This window comes from Sparus aurata, chromosome 15 (genome assembly GCF_900880675.1).
Source record: "Sparus aurata chromosome 15, fSpaAur1.1, whole genome shotgun sequence".
Classification (NCBI taxonomy): Eukaryota; Metazoa; Chordata; class Actinopteri; order Spariformes; family Sparidae; genus Sparus; species Sparus aurata.
Window position 1 is genome coordinate 13,593,485 of NC_044201.1, and position 21,963 is coordinate 13,615,447.

Here is a 21,963-nt window from a genome sequence, read left to right on the forward strand (position 1 = left end):
GCCAGTTAACTTATGTGGACAATCTTACAGTAATATATAATATATGACAAAGGAGATGAAAATACTATAATTTCAGAAGTATATCATTCTAAATCTAAGGGCTTCAACTCCCATAGAAGTAGAATTTATGGACCATGAATTAGACTTTTAATATTTTAATATTCTACATTTTTACATATATATTCACCTCAAACAGAATCCATGGTAGGCACTGTACATGATAATGTATTCCCTATTCTCAAGGCTTACTTTGCCAAGCATGACTTGTAATTACCAAATCTAACACACAGTGTCACTGTTATCACACCAAAGCCACAGACCAACATGTTAGAAAAATGTTTATTCTTTTTGCTGCCCAGCATGTAAACTCATCCCACCAGCTCATACAGACACCAGTCATACTCCACAATAATACTTCCATGAGATGAGCTTATCTGAACATGCCACAGTGTAACACAACTCACATGAGATGATGTCATGCATTGCTGTGATGAATTTCACATTAAATTATGAATCCCTTGAGCTTTATTCTCAGTTTATGTGCACTCAGGAAAAAGACAAAACAGTCGTGGTCTTATTTACAATCCTCAAAGGCAGTTCTGATTTTACAATTTTCTTGAATTTATTTATGAGGCCATGGGAAACGTAAAAATGTAGATAAGCATAAGACTGAGCGATAAAAGGCACAGTAAGTTCACCTCGGGGTTTTCAGTGGCATTTTCAGCAGCTATGGTTTAGTAATGCTGAGTGCTCCTAATTTGCGGTCAAACATCCAAACAGTGTCAACTCTCAGAGCTCAGCCGCCTTCCCTCAGTAGCCGCCGTCTCTCTCCACACAGCCCACGCCCACAGCGTTGTTGGGACATTTGCAGGAGCGTCCGGCAGGGGTTGCTAAACAGAGGTGGGTGCAGCCCCCGTTGTTCACAGCACAGTAGTTTTGTCCTGGCGGAAGGAAAAAAAAATGTATACAAACTCTTATTAACGTGGGACATTCCAGACCATTTGTATAAAACATAAGCCACCGTAGCCGGGAGCTTCAGGAAACAGTCTGTTCACTGTTTGTTCAACAGATATATACATACTTCACTGAAACACATAGCAAACTCCAGATGTCGGAGGCCCCTCTCCCTTGGCTCCACATTCCCTGGCTTGCATAATGCATGCAGCCTTATCTAGAAGGGAGGATGAGGCCTGGTGCTGCACAGTAACATCAGTCACTGATTGACCTAATGATGGATGCTGGCTGCAGAACTCCCGTTGTTTTCAGGTCGAGGAGTGATCCTGGGATTTTTCCTTGTTCATGGCTTGCACTCAGAATTATTTACGGAGGGCACTGAGGTGAAAAAACTTGAGGAGTAAAGGGAATGGATAATAAGTCTGACTCAAAAGTTAACCCCCAAATGTACAAGGGTCATGCTATTTCTAGGAATGGCTCTTTAATGTGGCTGTACATCAGTGCAAGATGCAATACCAAGATAGCTCCAGGCATGAAGAGAAAGAGTGTTTTCTCACTAACTGTTACTCTAAAAGAAGTGACTTAGTATTTTAATCACATGTGAAGCTTCGATCTAATCTAAAGTTCAAAGTAAAGTGTCACATTTAGTGCAAAGTATCATGTTGAATACATGTGATAACTTACACTGATTAAACTAAAGGGACAATACGTAAGAATTTTAGTTGAAAACATTCAAAATGTAACTGAAATTGTAAACAGAATATGAAGATAGAAGAGTTTTGGGGTGTCCATGTATTGTAATACAGAGATCTCTACTGGAGTTAGCATGCTAACCAGCTAGCCCCAGCCTGTCCTGGTTCAATGCTTCTGTGCTTAGTGATGTAAACACCAAACCTCAACATGTCCACTAATTACCAGTCTGGACTGCTAGCTGCACAGCTAACTGGGCTAACTAGCTAATGACAGTTAGCGGTTAGTCTACTGATGTGCTGCCCACCTTTAAACTGGCAATAGACTGAGTTAGATAGTCTGTTTTAATGTATAATTCTGGAGTAAATACAGATTGCGCAGTGTAATCACACCATCTGCAGATAGATTGATTCTCTATAAACCTCACTATGCTATTTGGCCCGATATGAATAATGAATTATGGCACAAACAAGCACGGCAGCCATGGCGCAACCAAAACAGGAAGTGGCATTGTTTCTCCAGTCGCTATCCCCAGATAACGTTGGAACAACTGAAATAAATGTGGAAACTTTACACTGCAAATGAAAAAGAACCGCTGACACTGTTTTTTGCAACAGCAGTACCAACAATCATACTACAGGGGAACACTAGGAGGGGCACTTTTGAAAAGATGTCTAATGCAGACTTATACATAAATCAAATGCGTTTATTAAATTATTACATCTTGAGTTTAAGGTGTAGCATGTAAGACTTGGCCTCCTGTTGGATTCATAACAATTCTTCAAGAGTAAACATTTAGTTTTAGTTTTTTTCGGCACACAGGGGAATTCACGTTAAATATATGGCCCTTTTTACCTGAAGGACACTGGGCATAGGCTGTGGTGATCCCATATAGCTTGGTCCGTTTCTGAGGCTGGAACTGGTCTGACTCCTTGCCAGCATAGCGGTCCACAGCAACCACTGCATCCCTGTTGTAAACACAGTCAGAGTTAAGCAATCCAGTACTACCCCAGCTTGACTAATGTCAGCATCCTGCTTCCATGTGTTTTGTATATAAGTCTGTAAACATGACTAAGGGTTAGTGTAGATTTTCTCAGCCATAACTGACATAGTTTGTGCGCTTCCACCTCCACCACCACCACCACCACCACCACCTCTCAACGGTCTCCAGCAGGGCTGCAGCCCTGGAGAGATCAGAGGGAGGCCCTGAGCGGGTCACTCACAGACGCTGAGGCTGAGAAATTGCAAGCAGCTGCCACTTTTTGAGAAGCTTCCTCACCCAACACACACAAATAGATGCCCCCACCCCCGCCTTTTTGCTGTGGCTAACATACAGAATCGTCCGCGTGGGAAGAAAGCTCCACAGTCTTCAGAGGAGGAGTGTTTGAGTCAGGAGGGACATCAAGGGCCCACGCTTGAAGTGTGGGGAGCTTTCTGACCTCTGACCTTCCCTCTCTTTCCTCTACCTTAACAGACTTGAGCTCTTACATGGCACAGTGGACCACGTAACCCTAACCCTAGACCCAAATTATGTCTTTGATGCTCTACATTCCAATGTGTTGTAAAATATAAAACTTTTGCCAATCTCCTTTAAACCATTAATTATGTTGGTATTAAACAAACAGCATACAGCATGCCAGGATTTAAATTCATTGGAACTCTGAAGCACTTCCACATGTTGTCATTGGATAGTAAAATACAGAAACTCTAACCTCCTCCAGTCAGTGTAGTAGATGTTCTTCCCAAAGGACGTGATTCCAAAAGGGTACTGAATCCCCTCCATAACCTGTCTGCGGTCACCCCGGGCAGGATGCGTGCACTCCATTTTATGTGTGCCTGCGGGCGAGAAATTACTGCTGATCACAAGGCAGACATAATTTCATACATGAGTCATCTGTCTGAAAGCCACAGTACCTGCATCTGCCCAACAAAGCATCGAGCTCTGAGGGTCGTAAGTCAGGCCGTTTGGCAGGCCGAGGTCATCTTTAACCAGAACCCTTCTGTTGGAGCCGTCCATGTAAGAGGTCTCGATCTTGGGGGCGTCACGGTTCCAGTCGGTCCAGTATAGATTACTGTTGTATGGACAGGTGGAGAGTCAGTTTACTATCAAACTGGACAGACTTTTAATCAAATCATAAAGAATATTATTTTGCCAATGAATTAGATTCTTCAAAGGGGCTATATGTAAGAATTTGACTCCTCTCAAATTCACACTAGAAAAAGATAGGGGCAGTATATCACCAGAGTGACCACTAACTGTAGCTTCCATCAGCTAGTTAGCTCAGTTAGCGTTGCAGCTAGCGTCTGGCGTGGCAGCTCAGAATGGTGCGGTGAAAAAGAACAGACTGGAGCTAGCTGATTAGCATGCTAACTTCAGTAGATATATCTGCTACACAGTATACAAATATCTTTGACTTAAAAATATATATTTATATATTCAAACTAATGTCCTCACATTCTGTTGATGATTTAAGTTTTTTTTTGTGGATGTTTTTAACTAAAAGTCATATTGCACATATTGCACCTTTGACTGTAGCTAGTCAAACTTGTTGATAAGCTCCTCGTGAATACAAAGAGCTAATTATTTTGCTTGTAATCATATCAACACAAAATGTGTATTTACAAAAATGTAGAGGGTGGACACTAATTTGCATTCTTGTTGATGAGCCAGCAGCTAGTTAGCTTAGAATACAGTCTACAAGGGCAAACAGCTAGCCTGGCTCTGTGCAAAGGTAGCCTGATTCGCTGGATGTATACTGTGGGTATAAGCCTGCCATTGACAATTCTACGCCCTTCCTACAGGACAACTTCCGAGCTGGGAACCAATACACTGAAAATGGTCAGTTACCCTAACCCTAACCCGGTCCCAAACAGTAGGAACTTTAATGTCAGGTCTCTCCTTTCCACATGCAAAACGAGATCCCACCGACACCATTTTCTGGGGCAACGCTGCTGCATCATGGTGTTTAGTGCCTCTCAAGATGATTGTGATTGGTTGAAAGAAATAAAAACAGCCCAGCACTTTTTGGTTCCATAAAGCAGAATGATATTAGTTGCAGCCAGACCTTTCTCCAGCGTTGGCTCATCACAGTGGTTTTTTTTTTTTTTCACAAAAAAATATTACAACAATTTACACAGGATTATGAAATGGACTGTTTCTTGGACGGACTAAGTGACTTCCAGGAGTCTTGTTGGCTGAAGATTCATAATTAAGCAACATTATGTAGAAATTTAGTTGTCTTTTGTGCCCCGTACTAAACTCACAGATAGATGAGAAGAGTGTTTTTGATCTTCTCATCTAACTCTGCAAGACAGCAAATGTTATGTTATCAAAGAAGTTCCTCGGCAGTTGTTATCTCACTCGCAGCATGTTAAAGAAACAAGCGTACAAAAGCGTAAAGGTTTCATGGTGAACAACACACACCCGTTGGGAGGGTCAGTGATGATGGCACGGGGGTTGACAAGATCCGAGTCTATGATGACACGACGCTGAGACCCGTCCAGAGAGGCAACCTCGATGCGATCCTTCACAGAGTCCGTCCAGAACAGAGTTCGTCCCAAATGGTCGACGGCGATACCCTCTGGGCTGTCCAAGTCTGTTGACAGGTCACAGTTCATCGCATGTCAGTTTCTTTCACAACTGGCTGAAAATGAAAGAGGTTCAGTGGATTGAAGGATAACAGTAACGCTACCTGATCTAATGACTTCAGTGGGCTCTCCCCCCTGAATGCTCGCCTTGCTGATCGAGGGAGACGTGATTTCAGTCCAGTAGACCATTTTCTCCACACAGTCATAGGCCACTCCAATGATTACCTTCTCCTGCAGAGGGGTCAACAAACCAACAATCTTTGAAGTTGACTTTACTCAAACACGACTGGTCAGAGACAAAAAAAAAACAAAGAGCAGATGTGTTTTTTGACATTAGCGTCTAGACATAAATCCAAACAAACAGAGCCACACACTGAGCAACTCCACCAGACTTCAGACCAGCTGGTTTGGAAATCAGCGTAACAAGAAATGCAAATTGCAGTTCCAAAGATGTCAGACTGATGTTAGTAATTAGTGTGAATGTCGCCATGTGCCTCCAATAAAGTGCAGGCCTTGAATGCATGAAGCAGATGGGGAAATCGCAGACCCAGAATGCAAGTGTTATTACCAGCAAGGGAGCAACTTGTGTAAGAGGCTAAAGTGATGTTTTGTTTACGAATGAGAAGTACAAACATACTGTAACTTTTTGGTTGTTTTCTCTAGAATGATCTGAATGATCAAAAAAGTCCTGACTTGACATTGTCATTGGTATGTCGAATGGCTGGGATCTAATGACTTTGGTTCTCCCCCCAGGGGTCGGGTTAATTTCAAGTTAATTTGCAGGGGTCGCCAGATGGTTGTGGAAAAAAAGATAAAATAACAAACTTTAGACTAGGGAATTGTTTTTTTCATTACATTGCCTGTACCATATAAACTACCTTAAAACTGATTTTTGTTTGTGTTGGTGATGGTCAAGTGTGTGTGCAAATAAGTTATGATTGGATACACACATAAAACCCCCCCTTTTTTCATTTTGGTACTTTCAGGATGTGGGAGGCAGGTCCTGAACACTAACCTGATTATATGGGGGTTGTGACCCGAAAAAAGGTTGGAACCACCGGTCTACGATCTTATCAGCATGTGTCTGTTGTGAACAGGCCAAAATCTAAAGAATAATTCCCTTTTATGGCATGATTCATTAAAATCTCTCCGGTATAAGGATTGTAGATATGATAGAGTTCAGGTAAATGTGCCACAAAAAAAACCAAACATGACATGAGGCCAGACTCCTGTTCAAACCACAAGAAATCCACAACCAAAGTCAACCAAAGCACAGATCTGCTTAAACTGCCTGTAGAACCTCTTTTTCTGTACAAGACAACAAAACTGGGCGATATGGCCTTAAAGGTGTTATTGAGAACATCAAACCTTGAAATAAAAAATATGAAATATTTCGCATTCCACTCCCCCCTTACATTGCATTCACGTTACAGTTGTTCAGGTCATCTGCTCCCATAAGTGGTTGCCAGTTTGTGTACTAGCTAATGGAGCATGTTGTTAATGTTAGCAAGTGTACTAATGTTACAATTAGCTTGTAAATGTTAGCTTATGTCACTATTGCTAGCTAGCAAACATTACCATTGCTAACACTAGCTAACGTTAATGTTGCTAATGCTAGCTAGCTAACATTAAGGCATTACAGTATGCTGGGGGCATAATGTTACTTTGTTTTTCCCACAAACTGGCAACTACCAAGACTGTTGATCGTCACTATGTCATACCAACGGCTTGGTACTATTGGCTGACAAATTCTTACACAGAGAAATACAAAATGATCGTTTTGGAGCCATCAAACATTTTAAATGCTTTTAAGGAAAACAGATACTTGTATTCTTCACCTTATATGTATTATTATTTTTTAAATGATTGGTTTACTTAAGTTTCTTATCAATTTGACCTCTAAAATGTTAATTCTTTTTTGCATTAATTAAATTGATCTAAATATTTTTGAAATCTCTTCAAATGCACTACATAAATGCTCCGAATGGGCAACAAAATCAAATATCGTAACATTTTTGTTGTATCCCCATATCAATATTATGACGATATATACAATCATCAGTAATGTAAGTAATGAATTTAATGGCTAAGTGACAAGACAAAGACAAATATTAGAACAAGTAAGACAGTCTGGTAAGTTGAGAAAAATAACATCACTTTACTGTAATGCAGCCTTCAACACAATATAACAATATCCAAAATCTAAGATGACATATGACTAATTCCATGACATCAATATATTACCCAGCCCTATAAGACAAAACTTACAGGCAGATGGAGGACAGCCTTGGCATCCTCCTTTTTCATGTCATGACCTTCCAGTGGGACGTGCTCTATCCTGCCACTCTGGGCAAACAACAGGTGTGTTCCTGGAGGAAGTGGGTGGACATCGGGTCGAGGGGTGGGTCCAACAGGTGGTGGCACACCGCCATGGTTGATACCTACAAGAGATCAGAGGTCATTATAGCAGTGAGACTGTTTTCTGTTCAACAAAAACTTCTCCAAATCCTCCATTTGGTCTTTTAATACATAGTAAAGGAGAGTGTGATCTTTTGTTGTCCGGTGGTAAACACATGTGATGTACTCACACATTGGTCTGCTGCCAGGTCCAGAGCGAGTCCCGGGAATTTCCTGTCCGTTTCGGTCTACGCACCAGCAGTGTCCCGTGCTGCTGTGACACTGCATGGGCTCATAGGCACCATTCTCGTCACATGTAGGGACATACTGCCCGATGGGAGGTCTGGGGCCCCGTGGGCCAGCACCCAGGAGGCTGTCTCTGTGGGTCTCGCATTGTGTTTTTGTCCTCTCTGAAGAGAAAAGAAAGCACCAGAGGGCACACTGATAACTGTGCGGCAATGTCACAAACATATTCATAGGCTCATTCATATCTCCTTTTTTCTTCTGCTTAGAACGTGGCTACACAAAAACACCCACATCCCTCGTAAGACATGACAAATTCCTTTTGCTATCCAGTAGAAAATGAAAAACAGATTCCAGCTGGCACTGATATACTCTGGCGGGGAACTCATTTCCAAACACTCCTCTTGTACAGATGGGTGGTATAAACAATGCTGGGAATGAAAAGGATCCGTTTTCAATTTTTCTATTATCGAGTCTGCAACTAAATCAGAGAAAACTATTTCCTGAAACTGTCTCAACCCCCCCCCGCCCCCCCCTCCGACAGACTCCAGAAATAAACCTTTGACAGCACAGACTGAATATAAAATCAAGTTGACAGACAATGACGCTCTGTTTAAGCAGAATGTTGGGTTTGCCTGTCAAAAAGATATGTAATTCCAAAAGACTTACCTGCAGAGCAGTAGAAGCCGTCGCCATAGTAACCTGACCTGCACTGGCAGGTAAATGATCCCTGGGTGTTATAACAAACAGCGTCCTGATGGCACCTGCCTGGCTGGCACTCATCTATGTCTGCAGGCAGACAGAAGAGGGTGGAAGAGGACAGAGAAGAATCAGTTATCAACACTGCGAAAGGTTTTCTGCATTTGTTGCGTCCTTTTACGGCCAGGGATCTGCACTCTTCCCATAACTGTCCTCAGAGTGCAAAGCATCAGGCAAAGGCGTGGAAAGAATGGAAACTATGAACGAATGAGCGCTCCCAACCAAAAAAAACCCTACACGCCGACTGAAGACCTCCACATGTTGAGGGTGCAATTTGCAAGAATTATTCACCTGTCAAATTCATACTTCAAACACACAGTGGGCAGTAGGGACATTACCTACAGTGTGTACCTGCCCGCGTGCACTCTGCTCTTTGCACTTATTGCACACGACTAGAGTCTTCCACAATGGCTTGGCAAGATGAACTGCTGAAGATGTAAGCGAGCTGTTGGCACAAGAATGGCAGGAAAAGTAGAGCCAAAACTTCCCAATACTAACATGCTGTAGGTACTAACTAGCCATGTTGTTGTTCATTATGCACATTTTTTCCTTACATGTAAGTGAGACATAAGGTCGTTGGATATGTTGAGCAAATGACAACAATGTGCCGCGCTCACAGTACACAGCTGCTGAGCGCTCGCTAGCTCAGCAGCACTGAGCACACAGCCCCTGACGAAAGTTAACAGAGTTATCATATAGCACATAGCGGCTAACTGCAGCTCGGGTAGCCTTTTTGGACTCAGGTACGTTTTTTTCACCACTTGTTGAAGAGAGTTTGTTGAACACGGCTCTGAAGGGAGACCTAAAGGGGGAAGGCCTTATGTGGTCGGATACTTTCACAATGTAGCTTGCTCTCGCTGGTTTCTCCAGTCGTACCCCAGCTTTAAATTCCCATCTGCTTTTCATGTTTCACTGTTCAATCACAGCAGATGTATAATGTTGAAATCTCACCTCCTCCAGTCCTGAGCAGATGGTTTAACAATTCGAGCCTTGAAGTTCATTGCAATCGGTTTGAAATGTGGACTACATGTGTTCAAGGACAACCCTGCCGGTTTCACATTTAGTTGACCGGAAACACTTCACATTACTGCCAACTCTATTACTGGATTGAACCGTGTTTGTTTAACTTAGACATCATCACATGATGAAGGCATTTGCAAGGAAGAATTATCCGGAAAATCATATTTGTAAGGAGACGACACTGACACTCGATCATTGCCAGATGCTTCTGAAATCACATCATTTTCACATAAGTGTTCTCCTCCGCTTATTCTTTTCTCCTCCTCAACAAACATTCCCTGATAGCATTTTTCATGAATGCTGAGTTTTTTTGGCAGCAAACTCTTAAATCTCAGATTTCACACTCTTCTTTCACAAACAAAAAAGTTTGTGACTGGGATAAATTATAGAGTTTAATTGTAATCAATTTATGATTTGAATTGATAAAACTATACATTTTTAATTAATTCATTATTTCTTTCATCCCACGATCCACCCAGAGCTGCTGCATAGTCAGTCCAATGTCAAGTAACTTCATTTTTTTGCACACATCTATGATTAAATGAGCTACTTTTAAATTAAGCCGATCACAAAATGCAAATGTTAATGTTACAGAATAAGGCGATGAATATGTAGTCAGACACATAGAATGACATACCAAAAAACATAAAAGTGTTTTTTTGCTTTTGCTATTCCATTACTTATTCATCACAAGACTCAATAGCATTCATTTAAAAAAGACGAAAAATGTGAAAAATGTTCATGTGTTAACACTCCAGGCTGCATAAACAAGGATTCTCTGCCTTGAAATGCATTATCACACCTCGGTCCACCATCTGATTGCCTTTATAAAGTTTCAGGTCTCTAAGTTGATTTTTACTGAAATGAATAGAAACCTGTGGTTGACTGAAATGTAACAGATCAGCCTTAAGACTTAACCCTAACCCTCTAGTTCGAATGGCTGGCAGTGATGTAAACTATAAACAATTAGTGCCCGAGGAACTAAAATATGCAAAACCAGTGATAAGTTCCTGTAAGTCTTATGTTATGATAAAGCAATGTACAAAAATTAATTACTTATCATAATGTGAACACTGTATGTTGGTGGATGTGAATTATAAGCACTAAATAAACATTCTGTACAAACTAAAAGCAGTCTATTCAACAAACGTATACTTAGTGTCTGTATGTAGTACCTTTGCAGACTCTTCCATCTCCAAAGAAACCCGGCAGGCAGGAGCAAATGAAGGATGAGCCTCCAGTGTAGCTGCACTGAGCGCGCTCAGGAATGTCACAATCATGAGTGCCTTCTTCACAGGCGTCCACAACTCGGTCAATCTCTGAGGAGAAGTAGACCAGGAAAATACTGTTCATTTGTTTTGGTATGAAACATTTAGGATGAGATCCTTATAAGTTAGGAGACGTTAAAAATTAATGAGACATCATTTAAAACTTTTAAGCAGTTGCTTTTTGTCATTTAGGGTAATACACTTTTTAGCTAAATGGGGAGATCAGTGCCACTCTTATATCTGTCCAAAAAACACAAGGTTACAACCAGCAGCTAGTTAGCTTAGCTTCGTAAAAAGACTTAAAATGGGGGGAAACTGCCAGCATTTGGTTTCGTGAAGATTAAACAACCAAAAATATATAACGCGTTATGTCTGACAGGTAGTTTCGGTTACTTTTGGACTTGGCCAGGTTAGCTGTTTCCCCCTTCCTCAGGTCTTTATGCCAAGCTACGCCAACTGGCCGGTTGTAACTTATAATTTAGCATATGGACATGAGAGTCGCCCTCTCATCTAACTCCCGGCAAGAATTGCAAATATGTATCTTTTCCAAAACACTGAACTATTCCTTTAATATGTGTGGGTTACAGCAGGTGACAAACCAGCCGGAGACCAGAAAAGTTAGAGAGGAAAATTGAGGTCAGGCTTATCCTGTAAACCCTTTTATTACTTTTTAAAGACTCTGAAGTATCCTGATGCAGTCTAATTAAGTAAGCCTTGGCCTGATGAACATGCACAAACACACATCTTTACACAAAGACATTGACACATAATTGTGAACCTTAAAAATGATCTGCTTTATCTTGTTTGTATTGATCTACTTGACATGTTATTGCATGTTCTTATTGCATGTTTGTGTCTGAAACGGTACATCCCAACTACTAGGTGAGGTTTATGAGCTATGTAACTGTACTTGGCAACATCACTTACCAGTGCAGGTATGCCCATCATTGCCGAACTGATAGCCATCTTCACATTCACAGCGGAAGGTCCCGGGCTGGTTGTTACAGATAGCGTGGAAGCCACAGATCTGAGGATTCTCTGCACACTCGTCAATGTCTGATAAAGAGGAGAGACAATTATCATATGCTAATAACTCCTTCATTAGGCCCGAGTTGAAATCTGAAGCTCTGAAGTCTGAACATTTGTCAAATCAGTGTCCTTTATTATCAGATGTCAGGAGATCAGAGGAGGGAGCTTAATTAGATTTCTTAATTACAAATGTTTCATGATAACATCTGTCTGAAATACTTCCTTCCTTTTTTCTACTGTCTGTGCATCAGAGCTTTTCCTGTCCTGATTGCAAAAGACTGTTGGTTTTCTACAGCCGGGGCTGGGGATGAGGACCACGCTAGACATGTTAACCTGGTCTGAGAGTATAGGAAACTTTGTTTACCAAGTGGGACTCACTCTGCTAATTGGCAAGATTGCCAAGTTCCCCAGGAAGGAAGGCTTTAAGGAGCTGGGGTTGATTAAATGAAGGCTCTAAACAGTTGAGGAAACCATTTGATGTACTTGCAAGGAAAAAGTATATTAGTGGTGAGAATCAAGAGGCAACTACACGCTTTCTCGTATCATATCGTACATCATGCTTACCATAACATGTGCGTCCATCACCGTTGAAGCCAGCAGCACACTCGCAGTTGAACTGAGTTCCCTCTCCAGGTCGACACACAGCGTTTGTGTCACAGCCGTGTCTTCCAGTGAAACATGGATTCTCCTGTGGCTGCCCTCCTGGGAATTAATGGTGTAAATTAGATGAAATGTCACAACAATAATATTCATTCATGTGATTCAATGAGATCAAGCATTCAACAACAGTCCTAATTTTTAAGTAAAACTGTCCTTGGTCAGGATGTTATATGTTGCACGCCGGGAAGGAAGTGAGCAGAGACCCAAACAGGAAGACAAAAACAGTCTCCATGACCTCACCATTGACATCCCCGATCTTGTTGCTCATGGCGAACCGGATGAGTTCATTATTAGCGTCGTACATGACAAACACCTGGTCCACGCTAAGCATCTGGGTCGGTTTCATGTCTCTCAGAGAGTCGCCATGCTGACAGCTCTGAAAGGTGATGGTCTGACGCCACTGATACATCCTGGTTTCAGTGGAGCCATCAGGCAGGCTCACTACATAGTCCCGGGTGGAGGATGAGGTTATCACTGGAAGGTATGACAGGTAGGTAAGACCAAAGTTTCTCATTCTTGATTCTTAAGTATTAATTCATGATTACAAAGTCAGGAAAATACTTTTGGATGAAGAGGTTTGGTCAAGTGCAAAAATCAGGAGAAACAACCCCGGTGACATTGTCTGTTCAGGCTGTGTCTTACAGTTGTTGCTGTACTGATAGATCTCAGAGTAGCGCTCAATCTGCACAGTGGAGCCGCGAGGCACCTCAGGGACCCGGCCTTCCAGGGTGGTGCTCACCGCCAGGTGGTCATGCTCATCGATGCCTTTGAACTCCTGCCTGATGGTCAGTTTCTCATTCCCTGGCAGAAAGGTCACCTCAGCCTGTCGTGTGAACTCCCCCCCTACAGAGGACAGAGACGAGGAGGTTAACTTTAAGACCCTGGCCCTGGATGAACTTTGGCTTACTGCCTTCTGTCTCAGCTGAGGTAATGTGAGGGGAATTCAGCTGGACAGAGTGAGTAGAACTGCAGCTGTGGCAGCATTAACATTTCTGTTTGCCTCCTGAATCTTCTCTTTTGGCCTTTACTAACCAAGTGAAGCATGAGAAAACCACATGAGAAGCTGCTGGGTATCACATCGTCAGAAACTGTCGGTGAAGTTGTACAGGTCTTTTCCTCACCAATAATGCTGAAGCCATTCTTGAAGCCAGGCTGCTCCAGAGCAAATGCCCACCCAATCACACCACCAAGGGCTGACAGAGGCTGCAGCGAGGGCCCGAGGGTGTAGGGGACTTCACTGATGGCAACATAGGAGCGGCCGTCGTTTACCACCACATATGAGTGGAGATCGTTGCTGGTGAACTCCACAGGAGAAGGAGAGTTGCCCACATACACTTTTCCATACACTTTCCCGTTCATCCTCTGTGGCTTTCCTGCAGAAACAAACCAAAACCATCAAAGTTGGTGTCAGGTCACAACCAGCTAAACACTTCACACTCCCTCACGGTGACTGCTTAAATCTCAAAAAACATAAAAGGTCCTCTCTTCAGCCAGTGTTTGGTTTGTCCGCTACTGTAGAATCCTACTAACCCTAGGGATAAAACGTAAGGCTAAACTGTGGCTTCCTGTCACATTTTCAGCCTTTAAATTGGCAAGCGATGCCAGCAACTTTCGCAAATCTTAAGTGGCAAAACTGACACTTCCACCCACTGTTTCAATCTTTCAATTTAAGGCAGAAGCGTGACGTTACCCTCTGCAACACACTGTATCCCGTTGCCATAGAAGCCAGGCCTGCAGTGGCAGCAGTATCCACTGGAGTAGTCCTTACAGTCAGCAAACTGGGAGCACTTATTAGCGTTGTTGGCACACGTCCCAAGGTTATATGAGAACACTGAAAACACATGAAAGCACAGTAAGAACGTGACAGGAACAGCTAATAAAATGGTTATAATCTTCCAGCAATGGACGGCTGTGGACTCACCATCTACATTTATATCTGTGTCGTCCACCACAACCACTTCTGGGTTCCCAGGTTGATGGGGTTGGTACTGAACTGGGTGGACTTCGATTTGCGCCCCCTCTGACTCAAAATGAGGGTATTCCACTTGCTGTCCATCAGTATATGCAGGTCTCCTTGTGGCTTCAGCGGGCAGGTCAGTGACTTCACCTGCAACCACGTTGGTAAAATAGGGAGAAGTTCCAATCTCGTACACCCATACTCCCCGCTGGCCAGAGTTGGTCTCCCTGTGAGGAGAGAGGAGACTTTTAAAGCAGTGTTCTAGGGCTGCTATTTTCATTGTCCATTCATCTTTTCACTGAGTTTTCAATTCATTAAACAGTTGTTTGGTGTAAGTCTACTTTGGTGTAAATTTCAGTGTCTCTCCAAGCCCAAGATTACGTTCTCAAATGTCTTGTTCTGTCCACAACCCAAAGATATTCAGTTTGCTGTCATATAGCAGTTAAAAAGGACTCAAACTGATGACTCTGTTGTGTGCTCTACTGAGTACCCTTCTAGTAGTAGTAGTAGTAATCAATCGTTGACAGCTGTGACCTTGTCGGGCCATTGGTTGACTTACTCTGCTAAAGCTCTGATGGATGCCTCGTCTTCGGTGGTGGTGCGGTAGTATGGTCCCTGACTTGAAAATAGGAAACCCTTGACCAGTCCCTTACTGAAGCCACCATGCATGACCACACTTTGGCCGTTTGCAGGCGTGGAGGTGAACTGTATTCCATCCCTCGGGTACAGGACAATAGCATACGAGGCCGTCTCCATGGATGCAATTACCAGCTGGAAGGTGTTTCTCTGTGTGATTGAACATGAGAGAGGACGTCGTAAATGATCAGTTCCATCAGATATAACTTTGAACCACTATGTGATGCTCACCTTCCTGTTGCCATCTCCTCTGCTGTGAGGTTCATGGGCAGTGACATCGACCCAGGTGATCACCACAGCATGGGTTGGGTTGAATTCATCGTCTTCAGGGAAAGCCCTGTTGATGATCTCGGCTGACCGACGCAGGGCATCACGACTGGAATCTTGACGGAAGTATACTCTGCCCTCACCGTCTCTTGTGTCCAGGTCTCCTTGCAGAGCTGCAATCATGCCGAACCCCGGGGGCATCTTGCCAAGATAGGTCGACTCGCTGGTTGGCTCCGCTGTGGCAACAAAACCATTGGTGTTGATCTGAAATTAAACGCACAAATTAAGATAATGGGGAGAACAATAAATTAGATGATTGTAACACCTTGTGACTCTCTTGGATAACAACACACGAAGAAGTGTTTCACTGCTGAGGCTGACCCAGTCCAGTCTGACCCACTTTGATCTTTATTCCAAACTCATTAGACTAATGATCCGAGTCAGCTGCCATGCCCCACAAAAGCGCTAACGAACAAACAACAAATGCCATTTAACACACATTTTTACACACTTAAGGTTTAACACGAACACATGGAGGGCTTGTAAAAAAAGAGAAGCTGGGCCCATGACAGTAACACTCACACACACAGGCACTCTGCACATGGGGCTCCTTCACTTCCTGACCAGGGGAAAACAAGAGCACTATTCCTGGCCCGGGCCACACTGTTTCCTGTCCTTGCCCCTGACAAGCAGCCCCAGAGAGCCTCAAGATTGCGCACTAATCGTCATTACAGAAACTTCCTGCCAAAATTGAAGATAGAGCTGGGAAAATGATCAGTGATTCTGATCTCGCAGATGTATCCAGGGAGAGATCTTTTTTTTTTTTTTTTTTTTTTTAAGGTTAATGGCTACCCCCGACATACCAGGGCTCTGTGGATTATGAATCACACTCAAGAGGAGACAATAAAACATCCTAATAATTGGAGAAAATGTATTTTCTATAACCAGGTCTGGTGTGAAAGACATTACTGTTTGCCTTCAGGGCGCAGACAGTTCAGAGTTGACTGTCTCGTAAATGAAAAGCAAAAATCCTCAGACTATTATGGCTGCAGGAGAGAAATATGTTTGTGATGAGTGATGGAAGTAGTCAGCATTTAGGAAACCCCCCCCCTAGACTGATAGTTATAACTAGGACTTAAATATTTATTCTCAACCTCAGGCTCATGTGTTAACCACAACCTTTTTTTTTTGACTCTTCACATCTCCACAAATGAATCTGCTCCTTGGGTGAGACTAAGTATGGATGAAGTTTAGGTAAATGGTAAGTTCCTGCTTTACAAAGGAAATACCTTTCACTACATAATCACTTTCTGATAGCATATAATCCACATGCGGCACAATTAAAACAGAGATGCAGCACTTTTCTTTGAAAAGGAGAATCACGGGGAATAAAAGGCTGTTTGTCCGTCCAACACAATGGTGCTGTTCTCAGCTAAATGTTGCTGTTGGCTTTTTCCAAGTCATTTTACATCTCTACATGGTAACTGAACAGCAAATAATAAACACATTAAATAATTGAGGAAGTCACTATTTTGCATATTTTTTCCACTCTATGTTATTTATATTAGACAGGATGTGATTTTCTTTTGAATAATGGCTGCAGGACATCTTAAAAAAGAATCATATTGTGATTATTTGTCACAGATATTACAACATGATTCACAATCTTCACATTGTTACTACAAAAAAATTAAACTCATGATGATGTGACATTTGTTGGGATCTCTACCAAACAAACCATGTTTTCTTACATCTGTAGAACAATGTGTAGGCCAGGACATCTCTGCAGCACCACTAAACTTTATTATAAGTCTGTTTAGTCACACATTACAACTTTATTGTAAATAGCCATTTAGATAATATTTCCATTAAAGGGGCCCTGTTGAACTTCTGTGTTGTGCTGGGAGTAGTTAGCTTATGTTGTGTTATTGTTTCCATAATAATGTTGGCCACTGTTGCTCTCTGTTAGCAGAGTGTGGATAAAGTAACATCCTTTGGACTGGTGAGGAAAATATGAGCCAGGTCTGTTGCAAAGAAATCCACAACTTCAACACATCGTCCACAAGCTCCTATAGGCAACCCAGTGAGATAGATGCCTCATTTTACGCGTCATTTCACAATCATCTCACATATGATCAATACAAAATGTATTCATGCATGTTACAGAGAGCCCCTTGATTCTCCAGCCCTATAATGTAAAACTATAAATGTTGCTCTTGTAAGCCTCTCTTATTGGTCCAACACTTCTGTGGCAGAGACTCATCAGTAGAGTGTTTTTGGGGGGGGGGGGGGATGGATTGCAAAATGAGGTTCCTGGAGTACTCTGCTCTCTTTGTGTCAACAGTAAAATGATAACCTCAGGGCTGCATTCCACAGCAGTCTGTGATAAATGAATCAATATTTACAGATTCGCCAGGGCTACACAGAAAAATTATACCCTGTCCCACATATATTTTGCAACTTCCAGGCATTGTTTCATGGTGTAACTACTGACCCCTTTTGACGTATACATTTCTACCCCAGGGTGTGCGCAATTGCGCAAGATCGCTGGACAGTCCACCCTGACCAATAAATCCCACGTGTTTGTATTACAACGACAATGATAGTGCACCAAGTTGTAACTTACAAAGATGCTGTCGAAAGAGCCATCATAGAACAACACTGGGTTGTCCAGCTGGAGTCGGTGCGTCTGGTCATTCCCTGCTTCCATTAACCGGTCTCTTGCGCTCGGACCGAAAGGAAAAAGCTCTCCCCGCGTTATGCTCTCCACCGACGCCACAAATCCAAGAAAACTCGCACAGACGAGCCATCCTCGCTCTTGCCAACCCATTGTTCGTGTTTCAGGAGAAGTTGAGCAGTCCTGTGCTCGGTCCAAGCCAGGTTAGTGGAGAGTGACGCACAGTGAAGAAAGTTCAGTCAGAGTTTGGGATATGTGGGGCGGAGTTGAAGAGAGAGACGCTTTCATAAAGCCACCGACACTGGAGGGAAAAATGAGAGGGTTGCCTTTACTTTTCTTTTCATGCTGTTCCTAAAATAAATTCCTGAAGTGTTGTGTTACTGGACATCAGCGGTGATGGCGTTTGGCTCACTTTGAAAAACAAAAACATAGAGTTATGAGGGGTTGGTTCAGGACAGAAGTCAGCAGGGTCGGTTTCACATCATCCTCCTTTATTAAAACAATGACTTACAACTCATTGTTCCAATATTGCCAAAACACTAAAAAAGAAAAAAAAAGAAAAAAAAAAACCAGTCGCCACTATTTGGATGATAAGGCACTATGGCACAGGGGCCACTGTATGGGAGGTCCAAGTGTCTCCTGAGGGACAACACTGGCGCTGTATTGGCAGGTTTGGATACAGGCCAAGGGGCCATCAGAGCACAGACATCAGAGCATGGACCAGTTACCAGCAACAGAGCCCCATGGCCGGTTTGATTGAAACATTATGTAAAGGACAATATCACAGAGCACTGTACCATACTCTAATCATCTGAGGCATACCGCTGTGGCTATCAGACTCGACTCCAGCTGGGATAATGAGGGGCATGCTGGTAATATGGCGCAACTCTGAGCTGTTTTCTGCACAGCAAACGGATGGTCAGTCATCCGTCCAACACTTCGCTCCACTCATCTGATCAACTGTTGGCTACATTGTCATGCCATTTTAATGCAGGTATTCATGGTCCCCTTGATTCCTATTGATTTATAATGACCTCTGACCTTTGTTTACTGCTAACATCAGCCTAAAATGCTGCTTGCAGACACGTTGATAGATAAACTGTTTTGACAGTGAAAGTAAGATAACACAATGGAAAGATTTTCACTAGATTTGGAAAACTCAATTTCACTAGGAGGGATTAACAAAGTTGTCTTCTTCTTTTTCTTCCTCTACATCTTCTTCAATCATGCTCCCCAGATGACGATTAATTTTGTTTATGGCCACATCATTGCATTTTTACATGTTCTACACCAGGCCAAAATTTCATTTCACAAAAGATTAGAAAAATGTAAAGTACACGTCATGGATTGTGGATACTAAACTTTCAAAGCGATGGAAAGTACTTTTACTCCAGTACTGCTCTCAAGCACACATTTGAGATACTTTTACTAAGCTGAGGATTTATCTCATTGAAGGATTAACTGTTCCGTTATGGGTTGAAATAATTCTCCAACTTTTAGAGGTGCAGTGTGTCAGAATTTTAGTTGAAAACAATGAATTAAAAAAATGTCGACAGAAGGTGATGAACAGTTCTGATGTTATGGTGTCTAGGTTTTGTTACAAAGCTATATATACTGAAGTTAGCATGCTAACCAGCTAGCATTGACTGGTCCGAGTCTAAAGCTCCTTGCTAGTGGTGTCTCTGTCCCTGTCTCTCTGAACTTCCAGTCCAGTCCAGACTGCTAGCTGCACAGCTAACTGCATCGTCACAGAGCTGCAAACGATTTTCTTCAGAGATACGTGCTTCCCACACAGCACATCAATGTGACAAACATACCTTGATCTTATTGATGTAAAACCGTTGATTAAATTAGCCAACAGTATATGAAGTAGTTCTCATTAGCTCAACATTAAACATCAACATCAGTATAATGGGATCTAAACATTAATGAGCAGGAAACCAAAAACAGCTGATATGATAGTAAAACACTGACAGAGACCATATCACTGCACATTAAGTGCTTATACTTTTCATACTTTAAGTACATCTTTCTGATGATAATAAATCTGATCTTAATGTGAGACTTTAACTTGTAGTGGAGTATTTTCACAGTCCGGTGTTGCATACTTGAATACTTCTTCTATCGCTGCATATTATGTAATACAACTCCATATATGAAGTGTCTTTTCTTACACCTTCCCTGCCTGGTAAACACCCACATAACAGTACTCCTCGTGAAGAGTAAACTGATCTTCATGTGTGTAACTGGTGGCCTGTGGGAATGTGTAAGAATGAAAATACATGTTTTTGTTACTTAAAAGGATGTTTGTGTTTTCTAATTTATTCATTTTTAACTTCTTTTTGTTTTTTGTTCGGAAATACTGAATGTTTTTTCCTTATCCAGCCTCCACACGCTTCAATCATAAAGGGTCCCCAGAACACACTGATTAATTTCAAGAGGGGGATAAGGCAGATGTGTAGGGAGGCACCAGAGGATGAGCCTTCTGTTACACTCCAAGAGTGACCCTTATCACCATATTTTTTATTTTTACACGAGACACACGGTCCAAGCTGCTGTGAAATTTAAAAGGGCACATTTATGCTTCCAAGGGGAGAAATCCTTGTGATTCTAATGACTCTATGACCTTTTCCTTACTATCACCCTCAGGGCAAACCTTCCATTTTTAACTACCCTACTAAAACAGGACTTTTTCTCAAACAGCAGTGATGCTACAAACATTTCAGCATATTGACGTTTCATGTCTGGACTCCAAATTGAATTAGCAAATGATTCCATTCCAGTCACCATGTGGAAAAGTTTATTTTCAATTGCAGATTTTGAACTATACTCATAGCAAACAGCACTAAACATCATCCACTTTCTTCCATATTACACCATGAAAGCTGAAATCAGAAGTCACCTCAAGACATTAATGTATAAATCATATAACATATATCATATTTATTTCCTTTTCCTGTCTGATGTTAGTACCCCATCTTGCTCAAACATGACCTCTGCTCACTTTCCATCTTTATACAGTGTGAAAGCGCCACCTTCTGGTCAATTGATGAAGTTTCTGGATATATTCCCCAAATAATTCAAAGGGTCTCCAAGGTTATAGGCTGCTATATAAACAAACAGTAAGTACAAAACTAATATATGTTTGATTTACTATGAAGAAAAGGGTAAGCCAAAAATCTTTTTCAGCAAGTGCTAATTTGTATAGAATTTGATCAAAACAGAAAACATACCATCATGACTGCAGGACTTACAGGACAAAAGTGCTTCTGTCTATGAAACTATGATTAGTTCACCCAGTAACAAGACGCGTTTTTATATTATACACACTGTCTATTTTACAACAATGTCGATATTCACTGCACTTAAATGGTGAAACGCATTGGACCCTTGTTGGACTCTGAGTGGCTGACGGGATGTTCACCCCGGGGCCAGTGATGCCATTAGCTGTGACTTGCTAGTGTTTGGGTGGGCCTGTTTTTTTCTGGCCGTGTTGCCTGGGAACACGCTGTGAATGTGATCTGATGTGGCACGAAACTGTAGACTGATAATCAGTCTGAAGTGCCATTATGTCGCCAGCCTGTTATTATTGCTTTTTATTCACAAACAAAACTGGAGGCGTAACCGATTGAAAGGGCTGGAGGAAACACAAAAGATTTTGCATCACATTTATTGATTAATTACCTTTTAATTTAGTCTTTTGCTTCTGTTTCTAAACGGCTTTCAGCTTGACCTCTGTCCTCTTTCACTGAAAACTGCATGATTTAAGAATATTAATTCAATTATGTTTTAAAATAATTATGTACATATAAGCTACA

General features: G+C 42.0%; 1 protein-coding gene across 1 annotated transcript; it reads right to left on the reverse strand.

Moving 5' to 3' along the window:
• Nucleotides 1-325: 325 nt before the first annotated feature.
• Nucleotides 326-18,404, reverse strand: nid1a (nidogen 1a). Its single transcript, XM_030442037.1, has 20 exons — nt 18,095-18,404; nt 15,433-15,732; nt 15,125-15,351; nt 14,530-14,792; nt 14,299-14,439; nt 13,730-13,981; nt 13,251-13,451; nt 12,849-13,082; nt 12,513-12,650; nt 11,847-11,975; nt 10,827-10,970; nt 8,542-8,661; nt 7,821-8,039; nt 7,501-7,673; nt 5,337-5,463; nt 5,069-5,240; nt 3,559-3,716; nt 3,357-3,480; nt 2,500-2,612; nt 326-941 (listed from the first exon to the last, which is right to left on the reverse strand). The coding sequence occupies exons 1-20, from the start codon at nt 18,296-18,298 to the stop codon at nt 811-813; spliced, it is 3,570 nt and encodes a 1,189-aa protein (XP_030297897.1). The 5' UTR covers nt 18,299-18,404; the 3' UTR covers nt 326-810.
• Nucleotides 18,405-21,963: the final 3,559 nt, after the last annotated feature.